The sequence below is a fragment of the Lithobates pipiens genome, unplaced genomic scaffold, assembly GCF_037356315.1.
Source record: "Lithobates pipiens isolate NorthernLeopardFrog02 unplaced genomic scaffold, aLitPip1_a1.2 Scaffold_30, whole genome shotgun sequence".
In the NCBI taxonomy this organism is placed as follows: domain Eukaryota; kingdom Metazoa; phylum Chordata; class Amphibia; order Anura; family Ranidae; genus Lithobates; species Lithobates pipiens.
Window position 1 is genome coordinate 122,623,963 of NW_027507791.1, and position 20,051 is coordinate 122,644,013.

Consider the following 20,051-nt stretch of genomic DNA (forward strand, 5'->3'; position numbering starts at 1 on the left):
ATTCTCCCAATATTTCACAGGCATGTCTAAATGTTGTGCAGCAAACTTTAAACAAGCTTCAACATGCTTTTTCTTCAGCAATAGAGTCTTGCGTGGTGAGTGTGTATACAGGCCATGGCAGCTGAGTGCATTACTTATTGTTTTCTTTGAAACAACTGTACACGTCAATTCCACGTATTTCCGAAATTATTTTCACTGCTCTGTCAGAAATCTTGCAATGAACACCTGGTCATGGCTGGTTTAAGGTGAAATTATGTTCTTTCCACTTGCGGATTATGACCCAAACAGTGCCATCAGTATGTTTTGCAACAATAAGGCTGCAAAGGTCTTGTGAGAGCCCCTTTCTTTTACCTATCAAAAGAGGTTTCTTGTGTGACACCTTGGTAATGAGACACCTCTTCATAGGCCATCACATGAGACTGAACTAGCCGATATTAACTTGCACAAACAAGGGGCAGGATTGCTTTCTAACTACTGATAGGTTTCAGATGGCTTTCCATGTCTTTTAGCACCTCCCGTTCTTCATGTGTTCAATACTTTTTCATTCGACTTTATTCCACAGCTTAATTTCTGAACCTATTTGTTTTCTTTGTTACAGATATGTGGTGAAAATGACATGTCAATAGCACCTTAAGAAATATAATAACCTAGAAAAATTGTGACGTGTTCAATTTCTATTTTTACCCGCTGTACTTGGAGATGTAAAGTTCCTTTGTGAACCCCATTTATATGTAATCCTGATGTAACAATGAAGTGTACACCTAGTTGCAATGTTGGAATCCTTTATATATTATGTACATATATTCATTGGAATTGCTATACTGTTTCCAGATGGACTTAAAGAGGAACTGCAGTCTACTCATATCATTTGTAATAAAAACATCTTTGACATTCTGAAGCTTCCCTCCAACAACTTTACATATTATTTTATATATACTGCGATTCTGGGCTTGCCAAATATGCTTCAAAAAAATCTCCCTCCACTGAGTCTTGCTGAAACCATTTTACCTGTGGGCACCTGAAGCTGCTGCATGTTCACTTCCTGGATTTACAGACACACAGAGGCACACCTACATCTCTGCAGCTCTCATGGACCCTCTTAGGACTCATCGCCCTCCCTTGCTGGCAAACTTTTACTAGCGTGAGAGAGAAAGCTGTGCATGTTTTCATAACCCTAGGCTTTTTACCATTCAAGAAACAGGAAGTGGGCTGTATAAGGTATTTATTGGCAGAAAAAAAAATGTTTACCATCCAAAGCTAAAACAAGGGCAGAAGATTTAATAGATGGAAATTTGAAAAAATTATTGACGGTCCGTTGGCATATTTACATATTTATTGCAGTGTGTGTAGAATGTGACCGGTCCCCCAAAAAAAGTGGAGAGGCCCACGAAACGCATTGACACAAAAAGTCTTAGCATTTGGCCGTACAAGAATCTTGGAATGTAACCTGTGCCATACACAACTTGGAATATGTGTTTTACCAATCTTTTTGAGCTACATTTTATTACTTTTTGTATGAATAAAATTGTGGAATTTTAACGAATATATTGTGCCCTTCCAAAAATAAGAATGGCAGATCGCATTTTTATATCCTGGCAGCCTTGATTGAACAGAATCCCAAAACTTTAAAAATCCGTTTCAGAGCTGTGTGTACTAGAACAGAAAGTCCCTCCCTACTCAGCTTGCCCATTGCATTTCATTGTTCAGAATCAGCACTGACAAATATAAGTGGCAGCAGTCCACCTAGTAAACTGGGGAAGGTAATAAACCTCTGTTACAGTATGGAGTTTTGTTGGTCTAAACCAGGCATCACAAAATGGCGGACCGCGGTCCGGTTCCGGCCTGAGTAGCCATACTACCCGGACTGAAGCCTCGTTAAATAGTTGCCTGTGTCCTCTCCCCGCCGCTGGCTTGCCTGCCTTGTGCTGCTACGTTCACAGCATGGCAGACTCGCAGCGCACGGGTCTGTCCCTTTGATAGGATCGCTGCACTGCCCATTCCTCACACTGCCTGTCTTATTCACACAAGATAAGAAGCGCAGCCACTCTGGAAAAAGGACGGGGCTTTTTAAGTTAAGAATCGGGTGATTGGTTTCCAGGCAACGGGGCGGTCCCAGCAATCACTCACCATTAATCTGAAAAGTCCCACCCTTTATCCAGGGCTGCTGTGCTTCCTGTCTTGTGTGAATAAGAAGGCTCTGTGAGGAGGGGGATTGCTGTGCAGGACAGGAGTCTATTGAGGGGGGTCTGTGATGGGGGGTCTAAGATGAGGGGCCTGTGACGTGCACAGGAGGCTGTGATGTGGAGGATATCATGTGGAGTCATAGCACCAATATGACTTGGACCTCCGCTAGAAGAATTTTTTTCTGACAGGACCCCCCGTGAATTTTAATTCACTACCCCGGTCTTAAAAAATGTTTTTATTGATTCTAAGGACAGAACTGGTTTGAGCTCTAAAAGAAAATACAACATTTATCTCAGCTGCTGAAAATCTAAATAAGGTCCTCTCAAAACCTAAAGCAAAATAATTGGCTGTATATGCCTGTCCTGGTTTAAAAGTATATAGAAAGACAAAACGTTTTTCTTCATTTTGCATAGAGTGGGGAAAGGTGAACACCCATTTTTCCCCCTGTGTGCCATTGGTAAGACTGAGACTGTTCAGTCCTGCAGACAGGATGGGAAGGGAAGTCTCCTATTGGGGAGATTTCCCTTTTTGTTCTGGGGACACATAAGGAAAGCTAAAAGAAAAGAAAGCTCCACAAAGTGAGGGACAGCTGTCACCAGAACAAACCCCCCAGTTGCAGTGACAAGTCAAAAGTATGCATTTTTTCCTCAGTCTCAGTGAAAAAGTTGACAGGACAAATTGTGTGAATTTCCCTAATGGGAACACAGACAGCAAATAAAACATGAAAGGGATCTGTTCTATCAAAGTGTCAACGATAATTCTAGTTAGAAAGAGTACTGACTGCTATGAAGAGTGAACATCGTCTCCCATACATAGGCTGGCATAAGCAACAAATATAATGCCAAGAACACCTAGGAAGAAAAAACAAATGCTTCCTCAGTGCTTACGAAGATAACATCGAAGGGGTAGGTTCAGTGTATAAGATTAATTTTTCTGTCCTAAAAAAACCCAACATTTTACGCACAATAACTAATGCTTTGGTAAAGATTTAGACAGTAAAATAAGGACATACGGTGTTGGCTACTTGCTCCATTTGCTCCCTTAGGATTGACTGGCATCAGTGCATGCTGTATGGCGATTTCCCACATTCGTGCCACTTCCATTCCCACACCGCTGTTCACCACGCTATTATTTCCTGTCTCAGGCGCCGTCAGTGGAGGAAGGCTTTCCCCCACATAATATACAATATTAGCAGTCGTAATTTCAAAGCAATGAGGATTTGCACCGGGTGGAAGCAAAGAAAGGTTTTTAGCAGGTTCCAGGCAGAGTATCTCAGAAAGGGGGATTTCCTGTTGAAGAAGATAATTATTTTATGCAATTATATAAAACCCAGTGAAGTCAATCAAATGTTTTAAAAAAAAAAAAAAAAAATAATGATCCAGTGAGACCATTTTTCTAGAAGATAACCGATTTATATGTGAATTCCGCTCTGTGTGAGAATATAAACATGTCTGCCCTTTCAGAGAAAACTCTTACTAGTTTACTGGTATCTAAGATTATAAAAGCTATTGTGCATGGCCACCTGACAAAGCAGGCCCAGTGGGTGCAAATACACTGGATATAAAAAGTCTACACACCCCTGTTAAAAATGTCAGGTTTCTGTGGTGTAAAAAAAAAAAAAAAAAAAAAATGACAGATAAAATCACTTCAGAACTTTTTCCCATCTTTAATGTTGCCTATAAACTCGGTTGAATGACAAACTGAAATCTTTTAGATGGAGGGAAGTAAAAAATATGCTTGCCTAAGTGTGCACACACTAATAATATGTTGAAGGACCTTTTGATTTTATTACAGCATTCATTCTTTTTGTGTAGGAGTCTATCACCATGGCACATCTTGACTTGGCAATATTTGCCCACTCTTTGAAAAAAACACTCTAAACCTGTCAGATTGGGAGGGCATCTCCTGTGCACAGCTCTCTTCAGATCACCCCACAGATTTTCAATGGGATTCAGGGTCAGGGCTCTGGCTGGGCCATTCCAAAACTTTATTCTTCTTCTGGTGAAGTCATTCCTTTATTGATTTGGATATATGCTTTGGGTCGTTGTCATGCTGAAAGATGAAGTTCCTCTTCAAGTTCAGCTTTCTAGCAGAAGCCTGAAGGTTTTGTGTCAATATTGACTAGTTTTTGGAACTGTTCATATTTCCCTCTACCTCATCTAAGGCTCCTGTTCCAGCTGAAGAAAAACAGCCCCAAAGCAAGATGCTGCCACCACCATGCTTCACTGTGGGTATGGTGCCCTTTTGGTGATGTGCAGTGTTTTTGTGCCAAACATATCTTTTGGAATTACGGCCAAAAAGTTCAACTTGGTTTCATCAGACCACAACGCATTGTCCGACATGCTTTTGGGAAACTTCAGATGTGTTTTTGCAAAATTTAGCTGGGCTTGGACGTTTTTCTTCGTAAGAAAAGGCTTCTGTCCTGCCACTCTACCCCATAAGCACAGACATATGAAGACATATGAAGACAACGGGAGATTGTGGTCACATGTACCACACAACCAGTACTGGCCAGATATTCCTGTAGCTCCTTTAATGTTGCTGTAGGCCTCTTGGCTGCCTCCCTGACCAGTTTTCTTCTCGTCTTTTCATAAATTTTTGTGGGAAGTCCAGTTCTTGGTAATGTCACTGTTGTGCCATATTTTCTCCACTCGATGACTGTTTTCACTGTGTTCCATTGTATATCTAATGCCTTGGAAATTCTTTTGTACCCTTCTCCTGACTGATACTTTTTAACAATGGGATGCCTCTGATGCTTTGGAAGCTCTCGCCGGACCATGGCTTGTGCGGTAGGATGCGACCAAGAAAAAGTCAGGAAAGAGGAAAGACCTACTAGAATAGCTGAACTTTATTTGTGGTTAATCAGAGGCACTCTAAATGATGGCAGGTGCGCACTGACTCCTATTTAACATCTGTTTGAATGTGATTACTTAATTCACTTATGCAACCAGATTATTTTATTTTAACTCCCCCCCCCCCATCAACAATTTCTGTTTGTTTTTCTATTGAGTTGTATAGTATTTAGGTCACATTAAAAGGTGGAAAAAGTTCTGAAAGGATTTATCTTTGTCTCATTTTTTTTTATCACAGAAACCTGACATTTTAACAGGGGTGTGTAGACTTCTTATATCCACTGTATATAAAATATATGAGTTTCACTTTTGAACTGAATTACTGAAATAAATTAAGATTTACAGGTGCATTACATAAAATTAGATCATCAGAAAGTTAAAGGGAAGGCAGTCTTAAGCAGAATTCACCAGGCACTCAGCAAATTTTGCAGCGGTTTACAGGCCAATGCCAGTGAAGTGGAGCTTAGTTTTATACATGAAAACACAGCACTTGAAGTCAAACACATTTTTCATAGAATAAAAAAAATGGAGACTACCATTGTTTACTTCTATTAACATCCTTCACAGAATTCAAGACTATAACATTTTAACAAAGACGTTTTCTTCAATGGTTTAAGGGCCACATACATATACAATAAGGATATAAGTGTATGTACACCCATCCAAATCAGGTGTTTTAGTGAAGGGTACAGTTAATGCTAAAGCATGCTAAAAATGTTTAAGCCAATTAAGCCCTTTAGACTTTTAATTTTAGTTAATTTTGCACCATTATGACATGCCAAGTGTTCTCCTCACAAATACGCTATGGCTGAATTGGCACAAAGTTCTTGTGAAAAGCCCTCTCAGAAGGCCAAAGGCAGTTTTTTTTTTTTTTTTTTAAAGGGGGGTGTGGGAAGCATATTATAGCCCAAGGTTTTGGAATGTAGAGCAAGTTCATATAGGTGTGATGGGCAGGTGTCTGAAACCTTTTGGTCATGTAGTAAAACACTGCAACCTTGAATTATCAACTAAGCAGCAACGTCAAATGATCTAAAATTAGAAAGGCACAAATGGTGATGAGTGCATTTACGTTATACAGGTCCACAGACCTCTGCACTTACCTTTGGTGGAAAAAAAAAATGATCATAAGAAAAAGTCTGAGGCCAGGTTGTAGGTTCCATTAAATATCCTATTATTTTCCTGTGTGATTTCTGGTAAACGTGCTATTCATGCAGACACATGCCTGCAGAGCACTGCATGCTCATCTATGTACATGTCATATAAAACATAGTGCTGATGGCAGTTGGATTGTTCTCTGACCTCCAAATACTGCTTATTTGTATAATAGCAAGTTGTTTATAACTGCTTTAAATCAAATCACCCCCCCCCCCCATTACCTTGTAGTACTTGCTTCCAGTATCATTCTGAAATAAGGTTATACACTTGCTGTCCAGTCTCCAGTAATGCCTCTTTCTCTGTCATAAACGGAGGGAAAAAAATAAAGATGAAATGTTTTAGGCCTCATGCACACGAGACGCAGTTAAACGCGCGTTCAGATGCAGTTGGACAGTTTTTTCAACTGCACCTGAACTCATTCAATGTTATCCTATGTGTCCATGCACACAGTCTCGTTTTTTTCCGTTTATATGCAGTTGCGTTTAATCTCGTTTTTCCAGAAGCAAAAAAATGCGTTCAAAAACAAAAATTTCTGCGTTTCAGACGCAAAACGCGCCAAAACGCGGTAAAACGCGGCAAAACGCCGCTACCGCGTTTAGCCGCGTTTGCGTTTATATGCGTTTTTAAAGGTGACCTTTTTTTTTACATAAAAAATCTCAAAAATGATTGCAAATGATGAAAAACCATTAGAAAAATATTTTAAACAATTGCAATTGCAAGTGGACAATCCACAACTTGTGGCAAGTGACGTGGCAAGTGGACAATCCACAACTTGTGGCAAGTGACATGGCAGGTGGCAAGTGATGTGGCAAGTGGACAATCCACAACTTGTGGCAAGTGACGTGGCAGGAGAAGTGGCAAGTGACGTGGAAAGTGGACAATAGACAACTTGTGGCAGGTGACGTGGCAAGTGACCCGGCAGGTGACGCGGCAAGTGACTTGGCAGGTGACGTGGCAAGTGGAAAATCAACAACTTGTGGCAGGTGACTGGCATGTGACGTGGCAAGTGGACAATCCATAACTTGTGGCAGGTGACGTGGCAAGTGACGTGGCAAGTGGACAATCCACTTGTGGCAGGGGATGTGGCAAGTGACGTGGCAAGTGGACAATCCACTTGTGGCAGGTGATGTGGCAAGTGACGTGGCGAGTGGACAATCCACAACTTGTGTCAGGTGACGTGGCAAGTGGACAATCCACAACTTGTGGCAGGTGATGGGGCAAGTGATGTGGCAAGTGGACAATCCACTTGTGGCAGGGGATGTGGCAAGTGACGTGGCGAGTGGACAATCCACAACTTGTGTCAGGTGACGTGGCAAGTGGACAATCCACAACTTGTGGCAGGTGATGTGGCAAGTGATGTGGCAAGTGGACAATCCACTTGTGGCAGGTGACGTGGCAGGGGACGTGGCAAGGGACGTGGCAAGTGGACAATCCACAACTTGTGGCAGGTGATGTGGCTGGTGACGTGGCAAGTGGACAATCCACATCTTGTGGCAGGTGACGTGGCAGGTGACGTGGAAAGTGGTGTGGCAAGTGGACAATCCACAACTTGTGGCAGATGGCATGGCAGGTGACGTGGAAAGTGGACAATCCACATCTTGTGGCAAGTGACGTGGCAGGTGATGTGGCAAGTGACGTGGCAAGTGGACAATCCACAACTTGTGGCAGGTGACGTGGCAGGTGATGTGGCAAGTGATGTGGCAAGTGATGTGACAAGTGGACAATCCACATCTTGTAGCAAGTGACGTGGCAGCTGACGTGGCAAGTGACGTGGCAGGTGACGTGGCAAGTGACATGGCAAGTGGACAATCCACATCTCGTGGCAAGTGACGTGGCAGGTGATGTGGCAAGTGATGTGGCAAGTGACGTGGCAAGTGGACAATCCACAACTTGTGGCAGGTGACGTGGCAGGTGATGTGACAAGTGACGTGGCAGCTGACGTGGCAAGTGACGTGGCAAGTGGACAATCCAAAACTTGTGGCAGGTGACGTGGCAAGTGACGTGGCAGGTGACGTGGCAAGTGATGTGGCAAGTGGACAATCCACAGCTTGTGGCAAGTGACGTGGCAAGTGGACAATCCACAACTTGTGGCAGGTGACGTGGCAGGTGACGTGGCAAGTGAACAATCCACAACTTGTGGCAGGTGACGTGGCAAGTGACGTGGCAGGTGAAGTGGCAAGTGACGCGGCAAGTAGACAATCCACAACTTGTGGCAGGTGATGTGGCAAGTGACGTGGCAGGTGATGTGGCAAGTCACGTGGCAAGTGGACAATCCACAACTTGTGGCAGGTGATGTGGCTGGTGACGTGGCAAGTGGACAATCCACAGCTTGTGGCAGGTGGCATGGCAGATGACGTGGAAAGTGGACAATCCACATCTCGTGGCAAGTGACGTGGCAGCTGACGTGGCAAGTGACGTGGCAAGTGGACAATCCAAAACTTGTGGCAGGTGACGTGGCAAGTGACGTGGCAGGTGACGTGGCAAGTGATGTGGCAAGTGGACAATCCACAGCTTGTGGCAAGTGACGTGGCAAGTGGACAATCCACAACTTGTGGCAGGTGACGTGGCAGGTGACGTGGCAAGTGAACAATCCACAACTTGTGGCAGGTGACGTGGCAAGTGGACAATCCACAACTTGTGGCAGGTGATGTGGCAAGTGATGTGGCAAGTGGACAATCCACTTGTGGCAGGTGACGTGGCAGGGGACGTGGCAAGGGACGTGGCAAGTGGACAATCCACAACTTGTGGCAGGTGATGTGACTGGTGACGTGGCAAGTGGACAATCCACAGCTTGTGGCAGGTGGCATGGCAGATGACGTGGAAAGTGGACAATTCACATCTCGTGGCAAGTGACGTGGCAGGTGATGTGGCAAGTGACGTGGCAAGTGGACAATCCACAATTTGTGGCAGGTGACGTGGCAGGTGATGTGGCAAGTGGACAATCCCCAACTTGTGGCAAGTGAGGTGGCAAGTGGACAATCCACAACTTGTGGCAGGTGCCGTGGCAAGTGACACGGCAAATGCAAGTGTACAACTGCTCTCTATGCTGCTGCTGCTCACTCTGATCAAAATAGCAGAAATAGTTAAAAAAAATGCTTTGAGAGCTTGGGGAGGGTCTACATGATGTTATCTTTATAAACGCGTTTAAACGCAAACGCGTCTAAACGCGTCTAAACGCGGCATGCAAACGCGGCAAAACGCGCGTTTCTAAACGCGCGTTTCAGCTTTTTTTTAACAGAGGTTTCATCTGCGTCTCGTGTGCATGAGGCCTTGAATGAACAGATTTGAAATCATTTTGAGCATTTACCCATGGTTCAAACTGAATAAGGCTTTGAAATTGTGCAAATTCACTTGAACCCGCATGATTTCAAAGCGGCATGTCAATGCGAGTTCAGGTGTGACCTGGCTGACATCTGTGTGACTTCATGCACAGATGTCTATGCAAGACGCACCTGAAATCAACAAAAGTAGTGCAGGAACTACTTTTTCAAATCAGTGAAGCAACACAAAGTCAGCGTTGCACCTATTTGAACAGTTCCACTGCTGACAATAGGTGTGAACATGGGCTTAAATCGTGTGGGGAAATCTCTCCAACAGAGAGGCAGTCAAAAACTATTTTATTAGAGTGCAGGGTCTGAAATTCTGTCTAGGGATGAGTTCTGACATGTTTGAACAAGACTCTGAACTTGCTGGAGCTACCCCACCAAACATCTGTCATAGTGGACACATCATCATAGGAAGCAGAGCCATTCCCATCTCTACAGATGCACATATGCAAGGGGCATGTATACGCGCAACTGCAGGGTGGAGAAAGCCTCTCACAACCTAATTTGATAGCTTCTGGTGAGATTGCACAGGCTGGTTTGGACTGGGGGGGGGGGGGGGGGGGGGTTACACAGACAAAAATAACCTAACTGAAATGTTAATTCCTGCCCACCCACTTAAAAAAAAAAAAAAAAAAAAAAAATGGCTAGGGTTACCTTTTCAATATTAAAATACATCAATTCTCACCATAGTATCTTTACTGGTGTAATGCACCATCCAGCTTTCCTTCATAACACTGCTGCTTTTCCGCTTTGTGTGTTTGACAGACTGAACCACTCTCATCAAAGGAATGTTATTACTGGCTGAAGGGCTAAATGAAAAGAAAATACAGAAATCAACATATATTGCATGGCTTATCTTTGTGAGCACAACAGTAGTACTCTCATTGCTGAGCAAGGTTTCATTCCACTCTACACATCATTACAGTGATGACTATGGACATAATAGTATTTGATTGGACTTCTGCTTTAAAACCTGCCTTCACCCCCATTCTAAGCCCTATACTAAACTATATACTTACGTATTCTCTGTGCACTCGGGTCCAGTCACATGATCTCCTCAGTGGCTGACTTCAGTTAACAGGAGAGACTGTCGACGACGGTTGCAATGCCTATGAGGGGACATCAGCCATCGGCTTACTATGGGGCATCCATTGTCGGCTTTCCTTCCTCTACCCCGAGGGCCAGTTCACACCACATGCAGCCCAGTGCATTTTTATTCTGCATCAAAAACACATGGGAAGTAGGCAATATAGTTTTCAATGGCATAGTTCACACCAGTGCTTGCAGCTCCAGTCCTGTTCCAGAAAAAAAAAAAAAAAAAAAAAAAACCGAACATGCTGCATTTTTCCTGCACTGAAACGCTGAAAAAAAGCATCAAAACCGCACTGGCACACACATCCTTATTTCAGGTTAAGAAAAATGAGGGGGAAAAAATTGCACTAGACTGCATCAAAAATGCGCTAGAACCCATGAAAAATGTGTCAAAAAACGTGAAACCAGAAAAGCATCTGGAACGCATCTGGACTTCCTTTCTATGGTGTGAACTGGCCCTGAAGCCGAAAGTATACGCATCTTTCTTCTACAGGGTAGTTAGTATAGGACTTAGATTGGGGGTGAGAGCATGTTTAGGTTTAGATAATATTTGACCAGACTTCTACTTTAACCTGCATAAAAAAAGTAGAAGTGCTGACCACAGCAAACAATTAAACATTATTTTAGGAACCCAACGCAGGAAATTAATACCAAGAAACAGACAGACAGATTGCCATCGGTAAACCTACACATTTTCACTTCCTTCAGTAGTTGTAAATCCCCGGTAAGAATTGCATTGCCTATGTATGTATGTACAGTCAAGTTGCAGGTTTGGATGCTGTCACATGGTTATGAATGCCATTGGACAGAAAATGTCAGGCTATGGTGCCACTTTTAATTTCTGTCTTTTAACCCATTAATCCATAGTCCAACTAGCTAGAACTAAATTTCATTCCACTGCACAGTAGGGTGCTGCACCAGCTTGGACAACTTTAGGAAATCTGCATGGAGACAGCAAAGTTCTCCACATGGCAAAAATATTAAGCACCACAGTAGCAACACTTGCCGCCTGACCATGTAAAAATGTCGCCAAATGAGTGTTCAATACCTAGCTTGGCTAATATTATATTCTCAGGATCACATTACATTGCAGAAGCATTAGTATACATTTCTTTGTTAAACTGTTAACCTTTTCTTGAGCCAATATAGCCTACAACCACCGACTGATTTATACTGTCCCAGATATAGCATCCAATTTTGTCTGATTAAATGCTGCCTGGACTAAGTCTTTTGAGTAAGTACATTTCTAAAACATAAAATCGTATGCACTGTCTAAACTAGTATGGTTTTTATGACCATCAGTGGTTCAGATGAGCCATTTATTACCATAATAAAAAAAAAAAAAAAAAAAATATATATATATATATATATATATATATATATATATATATATATATATATATATATATCTTTCCAAAGCTCATTTCCACAAGAAATGAACTTGGAGGATCTCTAGAATAGAACCAATTCAATATTACACTTTACTGAGCAATAGCTAGATATGCCTAACGTTTTTGTTTTATCTATTCGCACTGTTCGGTGTTTTAGCTCAAAATTAAAAACCACCACATGCCGCTGTTGCACACCTGATCATACGGTCTGACGTGTCTTGATCTTGGTCGGGGTCCTGCATGTCTCCGTTCTCACTCTGGCATCCACTTCCACTGTCTGGTGTTAGAGGCTCATCAATGTCATCCATCGAACAGACTGGGTCACTCTCAATGTCACTTAATTCCTCCATTAAAACATCATCTGCTCCAGGGCTGCGCAAGTCTTCATATGCAGAAACAAAGTGAAAATAAGTCTTGCTATATTTTACATTTAAACCGTAACGAAAATTTAGGAAGGAAATCACTTTATGCTAACACTCCTAGCTCAAAAAGAAAGCTTTATTATGATAACAATGTAAAAGATGGGCTTGATAAATAATTGTATTAGTATGTACTTAACCACTTCCCACCCGGCCAATGCATATATACGGCCGGGTGGGAGCCGTCTACTTCTGATAGGACTTTCAGGAACGTCCTTCAGAAGTAGCGGGATCGCGCGCGCGCGTCCCCCCGCAGCGGCGCGATCCCCATGTGCTCGTGTCACCCGGACACGGCACATCTCAGATCGGCAGGAGGGCTCTGTGATTGGCCCTCCTGATCACATGACGGCCGTGTCCAATCACGGCCGTCATGTGATGTAAACAAACAGCCGGTTGCTAGGCAATCGGCTCTCCTCTCCTCACACGGAAGTCATCGCTGAGGAGAGGAGAGCAGAACGCTGCAGCCGGCTGATGATCAGTGAGTATGAGCTGCTTTTTACAGCTTTTTACTCACTGATCATCAGTCTAGTGTCAACACACAACACACCACACAGTACAAACACAGTCCCCACATATGTCCCCAAAACACACATGTCCCCAAATAATAAAAACACATGTCCCCAATAATAAAAACAAGTCCCCCACATATGTCCCACTAAAATCACATGTTCCAATGATTATCTGCACACATATGTACGTGATCACCTGCACACATGTACATGATCATTTGCGTACATATGTCCCTGATCACACAAACCAATTATTATACACTTAACGGAATTTTTTTTTACCAAAAACATGTAGCAAAATACATTTTGGCTTAAATTTATGACAAAATTTGATTTTATTGGATTTCTTTTCAAATAGAAAAAAGAAAATATAGTTTTTTTTCCAAATTTGCGCTTTTTTTGCGCTTATATCGCAAAAAATAAAAGTCGTGAATAAATAACACCAAAATAAAGCTCTATTTGTGCGAACAAAATGATAACCATTTCATTTGGGTACAGTGTAGCATGACCGCGCAATTGTCACTGAAAGCGCTAGAGCGATGAAAGCTGAAAATTGGGCTGGGAAGGAAGGGGGTGAAAGTGCCCTGTATTGTAGTGGTTAAGTTATATTAAAACGCAAATTTTTAGCAGCTCATTGACTCACTTATTAAATATGCAGCGTCTTTATCTTTTAATCCTTGTAAATGCTCCAGTTTAGGCTGTGTCGTGACCAAAGCCCTGAGATTCTTGTTTTGGCTCTTTTCTCTTACATTATCCTATGGAGCCACCCTCACATGCACTGGACTAGATTTGTGTCTCCCTACATTGTGAGCATCAATAAAAACTCACAGCCCCGTAAGCCTTGACAATACACTCCTCTGCTCATCCCTCCTCCCCGTTTCTGTCCCCAGACTGAACTCCATGTTGTTAACTCTTTTCTGTAAAGATAAGAAGTTTAGGGAAGCAGCACTGAGAAAGCAGGAACCAACGGCATTAAAAGTTGCAAAATCCAAGTGCTAGAGTCAGAATTTTACTAACTAGTCTACCGTGGAATGTTTAATTTATTGTGCTAATGTGTTAAGCTAAAGATAACAGTTTAAAAGGGAAGTAAAGGATTTTTTCCCCCAATCATACTTACCTAGGTGGATGCATCATCAGTCCGATACTGCATCTGTCACCCGGCGCCTCCACACTGAGAATTGAGTGATCAAACATCAGCCAATCGCTCAGGTTTCAGAGCTTTGTGAGCAGAGCTGTGGACTGTCAGTCACAGCTCTCTGCTCTTCTTCCTCCTCGTTTACTGAAGCGCTGAGCTGTAGAGGGGGCGAATCGGCCGTCTCAGGCTCTTAGCGGCTCCCTGAGAGGCTGAGACAGGTGTCACAAAAAGGAATTGCATTCCTTTGATCCATAAACGTACAGCCAAATGAGCTTTGGCTGGACTTCTCCTTTAATACCACTTTAAAGATATTAAAAGCCTTGCTTCTATGAAAAAAATGTATTTATAAGAGACACAGGAACCATCATATTCCTTTACTACATGTGCAGATTTTGCTCTTTGTTTTGCTGTGCCATACAATTGTTGTAATATACAATTTTCATGCAAATCTCATGTCAGCTGATTCACTAAAGCAATTAACTCCCTATGACTCTGATGCAGGGGCATAGTCCCAAAATATGTTAATGGAGGTGCTTCGGGCTGCAGGATACAATTTTGGTTTGTTTTCCTTTTAACAATAAGGGATGATTTATAGTGTCTCCCTCTGATGTATACCCAATGTTGCCTTCAAACTTTTTATCTTACCCTCTTATCGTGCCAGCTGCCGAGAGAGACTAGGCATAGCAACATTTGCTGTGACCTGGTACCCTACACAACATGCCATCTCTGGGTGTTTTGCCATGAATCAAGTTAATGTTTTTAAGCACAAATTTTATAATTTAAAATAAAGAAGTCTCATCTTCACTACCCAGTGCTGTTTTGTTCTTCCTCTAGGTCAGTGGTCATCAACCCTGTCCTCAGGGCCCACTAACAGGCCAGTTTTGCAAGATAACTGAAATACATCACAGGTGATATCATTTGCTGCTCAGTGATTGCCGTATTCTAGTCTGCATCTCCCCAAAGGTAATACATAAAACCTGGCCTGTTAGTGGGCCCTGAGGACAGGGTTGATGATCACTGCTCTAGGTCACTGAAGTCTTCTCTTAACAAGTGTCCATACAGAGCATTTATAGCAGCACTGAAACTTTGAGACGTTCACCCAATAGCCAATTGACAATTCTGTATATTTAAAGTGGATGTAAACTCTCACAAATTCCCAGTGAACGGCCTCAGATGATACACAGAGATGAAACAAATCCTCCTACATAAGTTTTATAGTGAGAATATAGTATAGTGCCAGGCCCATGTATATTTTTGTCATGAAGTGCCAACCATAAATTAAAGTAGTAGGAAAAGGGGAAATTGTATTGGATTTGGGCGTTAAATGGTCTCCCCAGACAAATAACAGACATATTATATAGCTTATTGAAATATAGAAAAAGACAATCAAAACATTGAGATTAAAACAATAGTGGAGTAACACATACGCCCCTATACATAAAAACAATGGTGTGTATACAACATGGCATACAGAGATATTACATAGAAGTAGCCAACAAGTTTTGCGGTATATGTATCCGCTTCTTCAGGGCTTGCTTGCTTTGTAGCCAACTCAGGATCTTAAAAAACTGTCCTGAACATCCAGATTAGGGGGAGACCAAAAAACGAACCAGCATAAGTGGCATGCAGAATCCTCAGGAGACCCAGAACTTTCCAAAATTGGGAGGCTCCCATTGAAGGACATCATCTTGATTCTTTGTTTATATTGTTACATGGGGTTATCCTATGCAATACCTTGGTTTACAATACCCTTTGGGACGGATTTGATAGTCATTTATAATGGACCCACCTTGGATGTGTGGGTTGTGAATCCAACCTTTTATGGAGTTCCGTCTGTCCTCTTGATAGAAGTAAAGGGTGTATCATATCCACAGTCAACTGTTATATGGTCTTTACCTATTATGTGGTTCTTTTTTGGTCTCCCCCCCTAATCTGGATGCCCTGGACATTTTTAAGATCCTGATTTAGCTACAAAGCAAGCCCCAAAGAAGCGGATACCTTTACCACAAAACATGTTGGCTACTTATTTTTTTTTTCAAATATTTTATTAAAACCACAAAAAGCCAGTCCATGTTACCACAGTAACCATGTGTAACCAATGACATTAAGTCAGATCATACATTACATACTCAATGTACAATCCGTGAGAATATAATTCCTGTAATGTAGCAACCAAGGGATAAACCAGTAGTAACAAGTCCCGAAATCGCCTTATCCACTTTCCATTTTCTAAATTGCAGGAGAGACAGAGAAGAGAAAAGATAAATGAAACTAAATCATGGAAAGAAAAGAAAGAAGGAAGGGGATAAGAAAAGAGGGGGGAGAAAGGGAGGAGGGCCCTGGGTAGGCAGTGGATATAAAGTTATCGGGCATCCACTTATGATAACTATGCTTGACAATCATGAGTTGAGCAGAATCAAACCATCTTCAGAGAGGATAAATGTATTCCAGAATCTCCATGACTCAGAGTACATTTCTTGTTTATTTTGTGCTGAAAGTGTGAAATCTTATTGATCTCTTCAACTATATGGAACCAGCATCTGACAGTGGGGGGTGATGCGTGTTTCCACTTGAGGGATGCATGCCTAAGCATCATTTACCAGATATCGTAAAATTGATTTCTTATATTTTTTAGCTGGAAAAGTTGTAACGTGCAATAAGAAAAAAGCTATAAGCTATGAGTAAGCGATAATTTCAGCGTGAAACGCATCAGCATTCCCTGTTCTACATTCCCTCTGCTGCTGTAATTCGTATGATGTTTTTTTGGTGGAAATAATAAAGGCACAACTTATTTTACCTGATCCGGAGTGCGGCTATCCAGAGTTTTTTCGGTTTCTTCACTAAGAAAAAAAGCTGGATCTTTGGGCATCTTGTAGTCAGTGAATTTTTGAATAATGTTCGATACTTCCCTCCAGTATGGTGCTATCCATTAACAGAAAATGTGTAGCATCGTACCTCCCTCCTCCTGACATCTCTAGCAACGATCAGGCATTTTGGGATAAAATAACATCTGTGGGGTATGGTACCACTGTGTCAGTATTTTGTAATTAGTCTCCTGAATCTTACTGCAGATGGATGACATCAATGCGAACCTTACCATATTTTGTCTTTGACCGATTGTGAACTTACATTTCATCTCCTTCTCTCATTTCCCCATCTAGGATAAGTGTGGTTGTTCCAGAAAGGTTCTCAGTAGGCCATAAATCTTTGAGAGGAATGATGAAGCTGCAATGCATTCCAAAACAGCAGGCAAAAGGAACCAGTGGGCTCCATTAATGCAGATTTGTGATGCCTGAAAGCAGATATTCTGTCGCAAGGTGGAGAAACTATGGTCTCAGACCTGAGAGGAAACTCGGATTCCCAAGGATGGGCATCAAGGGAGTCTGTGGGTGAGAGGGTTTTTTTTTTCTTCCCAACCACCTGTGTACAGGTATGTACTGTAGGGCCTATCAAGGGGTGTAGCTTGAGATTATCGTAGCACCACGGTGCCCCCTTGAGTAAGACGTTTGAGCTTGTTCAATTTGTACCCAGAGTTTGCTGGTTGAATGACGGTTCCAGTCTAAGTCGTCCTAGGTGCACAGACTAGTAGTATTTGAATACATCAGGAAGTGCAATACCTCCACTATGTTTAGGCAGGGATAGTTGAGATCTCTTGTGCGCACATATGAATTTGATGAATAAGAAGTGAACCTATTTAAAGTACTGAGACGGTATCTTGATCGGTAGGGTTTGAAAAAGGTATAAATACTTGGGTAGGATACACATCTTTAGAAGATTGCATCTACCAAACCATGAATACAATCCCCGATTCCGAGTCGCTTAGAAAATACATATTTTTTCGGGGGGCGGTGGGATTTGATTTCAAAGACCCGAGATAAGTAAGAAGGCTATACGTTCCAAAATTGTTTCAGAGCTGCATCCATCCACTTAAACTTAACGTTTGACTGCTAGGTCATACCCCATAGCTTCTGATTTGCTGAAGTTAATCCGTAAGTTAGACAGTCAGCCGTAGTTTTTAAATTTGTGGATAAGGTTGGGAAGTGACACCAATAGGTGAGGTGAGGGAAAAGAGCAAGTCTGTGTAAGCTGATGTTTTATGATGCCCATCCCCTACTCTAACTCTAGTGACTTATGGGTTTAGGCAGATTGTACAGAGAAAAGGTTCAAAGGACAGATCAAACAGCAGTGGGGACAGTGGGCAGCCGTGTCTCATCCCATTTGGGATGAGAAAGGGGTCTGACAAAATCTCATTGGATTTAACTTGGGCCATCGGATGTGAGTAAATCGTGGAGATCCAATGTAGCATGCGTTCCCCCAGGCCTATATGACATGAGACATAAGTCTGCGCCTATAACGCATGGAGTTAGTGTCTCCTGTGCAGTGTGGATAAGGTTTAACACTAAGTGTTATTGCGGGCTTCTCTAGTTGGGATGAATCCCACTTGATCAAGATATCAGCGGTTGTAGATTTTGTGTAATTCGAGTGGCAATCTTCCTAAACAATTCAGTTAAAGAGCGAGATAGGCCTGTAACTGCCACAGCAAGTGGAATCCTTTCCCTCTTTAGGGATTACTGTGACATGGGCTTTTAAGGTGTATATATAGGGAAGAGTGTTTCGGAGCCTACTTTATTGAACAGTTCCACCACGTGAAGACCCAGAAGTTGGAGGAATCTCCTGTATTACTGCAGTGAATAACCGTTGGGGCCTGGAGCTTTGCCCATCTAAAGCCCCATACACACTATCAGATTTTCTGCAGATTTTTTCCTTCAGATTTACCAAAACCATATAATATGAGGTCAAACCTTAGGTGTTTCAATTTGTATGCAATCAGGCAGACCCTTGTACTAAAAGTTTTTGGTAAATCTGAAGAAAAAAAATCTGCAGAAAATCTGATATAGTGTGTATGGGGCATTAGAGCCACTAAGTGCACCTTGAAGTTCGTCTAAGGTTATTGGGGTTTCCAAATCCTCTCGAACCTCGGGGGTTAGCTGAAGGAGTTGAGGAGGTGATAGTCTTCCAGTTGAGTCTGGGATGGGGAATATTCGGATAAGCTGTATAAAAGGAAAATAAAAGTCTCCAAAGCCCTGTGCAATCTGTTTAGGAAGCACTACTTTTTGGCCTTGAAGTGTAATAATTTGGGCGGTATATGAAGCTAATTTTTGTTCTCTAATCGAGCAGGCTAACATTCTCCCGCATTCATCTCCTGACTCATAGCGGAGTCTTCGGGCATCTTTGTATGGCAATCTTGGCATGGTATCTTAATAAATCCGTGGTCTGTTTGCGAAGGGAAAATCGGTTTTGTTCAAGCATTGGAGTTGGGGCATGTTTATCTTGGGCCTCTACTTTGTGGATGTTGTGGAGGAGAGATGAAAGTTTCTCTGCCCAATGGCGCTTAAGCCGCGATCTGTGTTTGATGAGAACACCTCTGATAACTGCCTTGTGGGCTTCTCATAGAATCCCTATATCGCAGTCAGGTTGTTTGTTGATTTCAAAGTACAGACACAGTTCTCGGACATCCTCAGAGGTCTGAAGGAGGTTTTCGTTCAGTTTCCACAAACTAGCCCTGTAAGACGAAAGCTCTGAGATTTTGTATATTAACTCAATTGTGCGTGGTCTGACCATGTGATCATACCAATTGCTGAACTTTGCGCAGCCTATAACTGCACATGTGGGATCAGAAAACAGTCTATGCGCATGTTGTGTTTGCAAGAAAAGGAATGTTGTAAATCGCCAGATGTTAATCAGCTGGGCCTTGTGAAGGGATTGTGCCACTCATTAGAGAACACCAGATCTGGCTAGGTTATTAGTAGAATGGTAAATAACTGGGTAAATCCTATATTTTTTTAAAAAATAATTTTATCATCTTTGAAGTGCGTTGGATAAACGCCATATCTGCACGTGCTTGTTTCAGATCATTTAATAATATATGTCTCTTTTGGGGGGTATTCAGCCCCTTGGCATTTAGCAAAACTATCTTAACAGTATCCA

At 42.3% G+C, this 20,051-nt stretch overlaps 1 protein-coding gene across 1 annotated transcript in view; it reads right to left on the bottom strand.

The window, feature by feature from the left end:
- PRKD1 (protein kinase D1) overlaps nucleotides 1-20,051 on the bottom strand; it is a 266,882-nt gene that overhangs the window by 32,858 nt on the left and 213,973 nt on the right. Inside the window, exons 6-9 of the mRNA XM_077464790.1 lie at nucleotides 12,196-12,382; nucleotides 10,203-10,326; nucleotides 6,413-6,490; nucleotides 3,197-3,473 (exon numbers count right to left, since the gene is read on the bottom strand). Of these exons, the coding sequence (XP_077320916.1) occupies nucleotides 3,197-3,473; nucleotides 6,413-6,490; nucleotides 10,203-10,326; nucleotides 12,196-12,382 (666 nt within the window). The remainder of the gene's footprint in view (nucleotides 1-3,196; nucleotides 3,474-6,412; nucleotides 6,491-10,202; nucleotides 10,327-12,195; nucleotides 12,383-20,051) is intronic.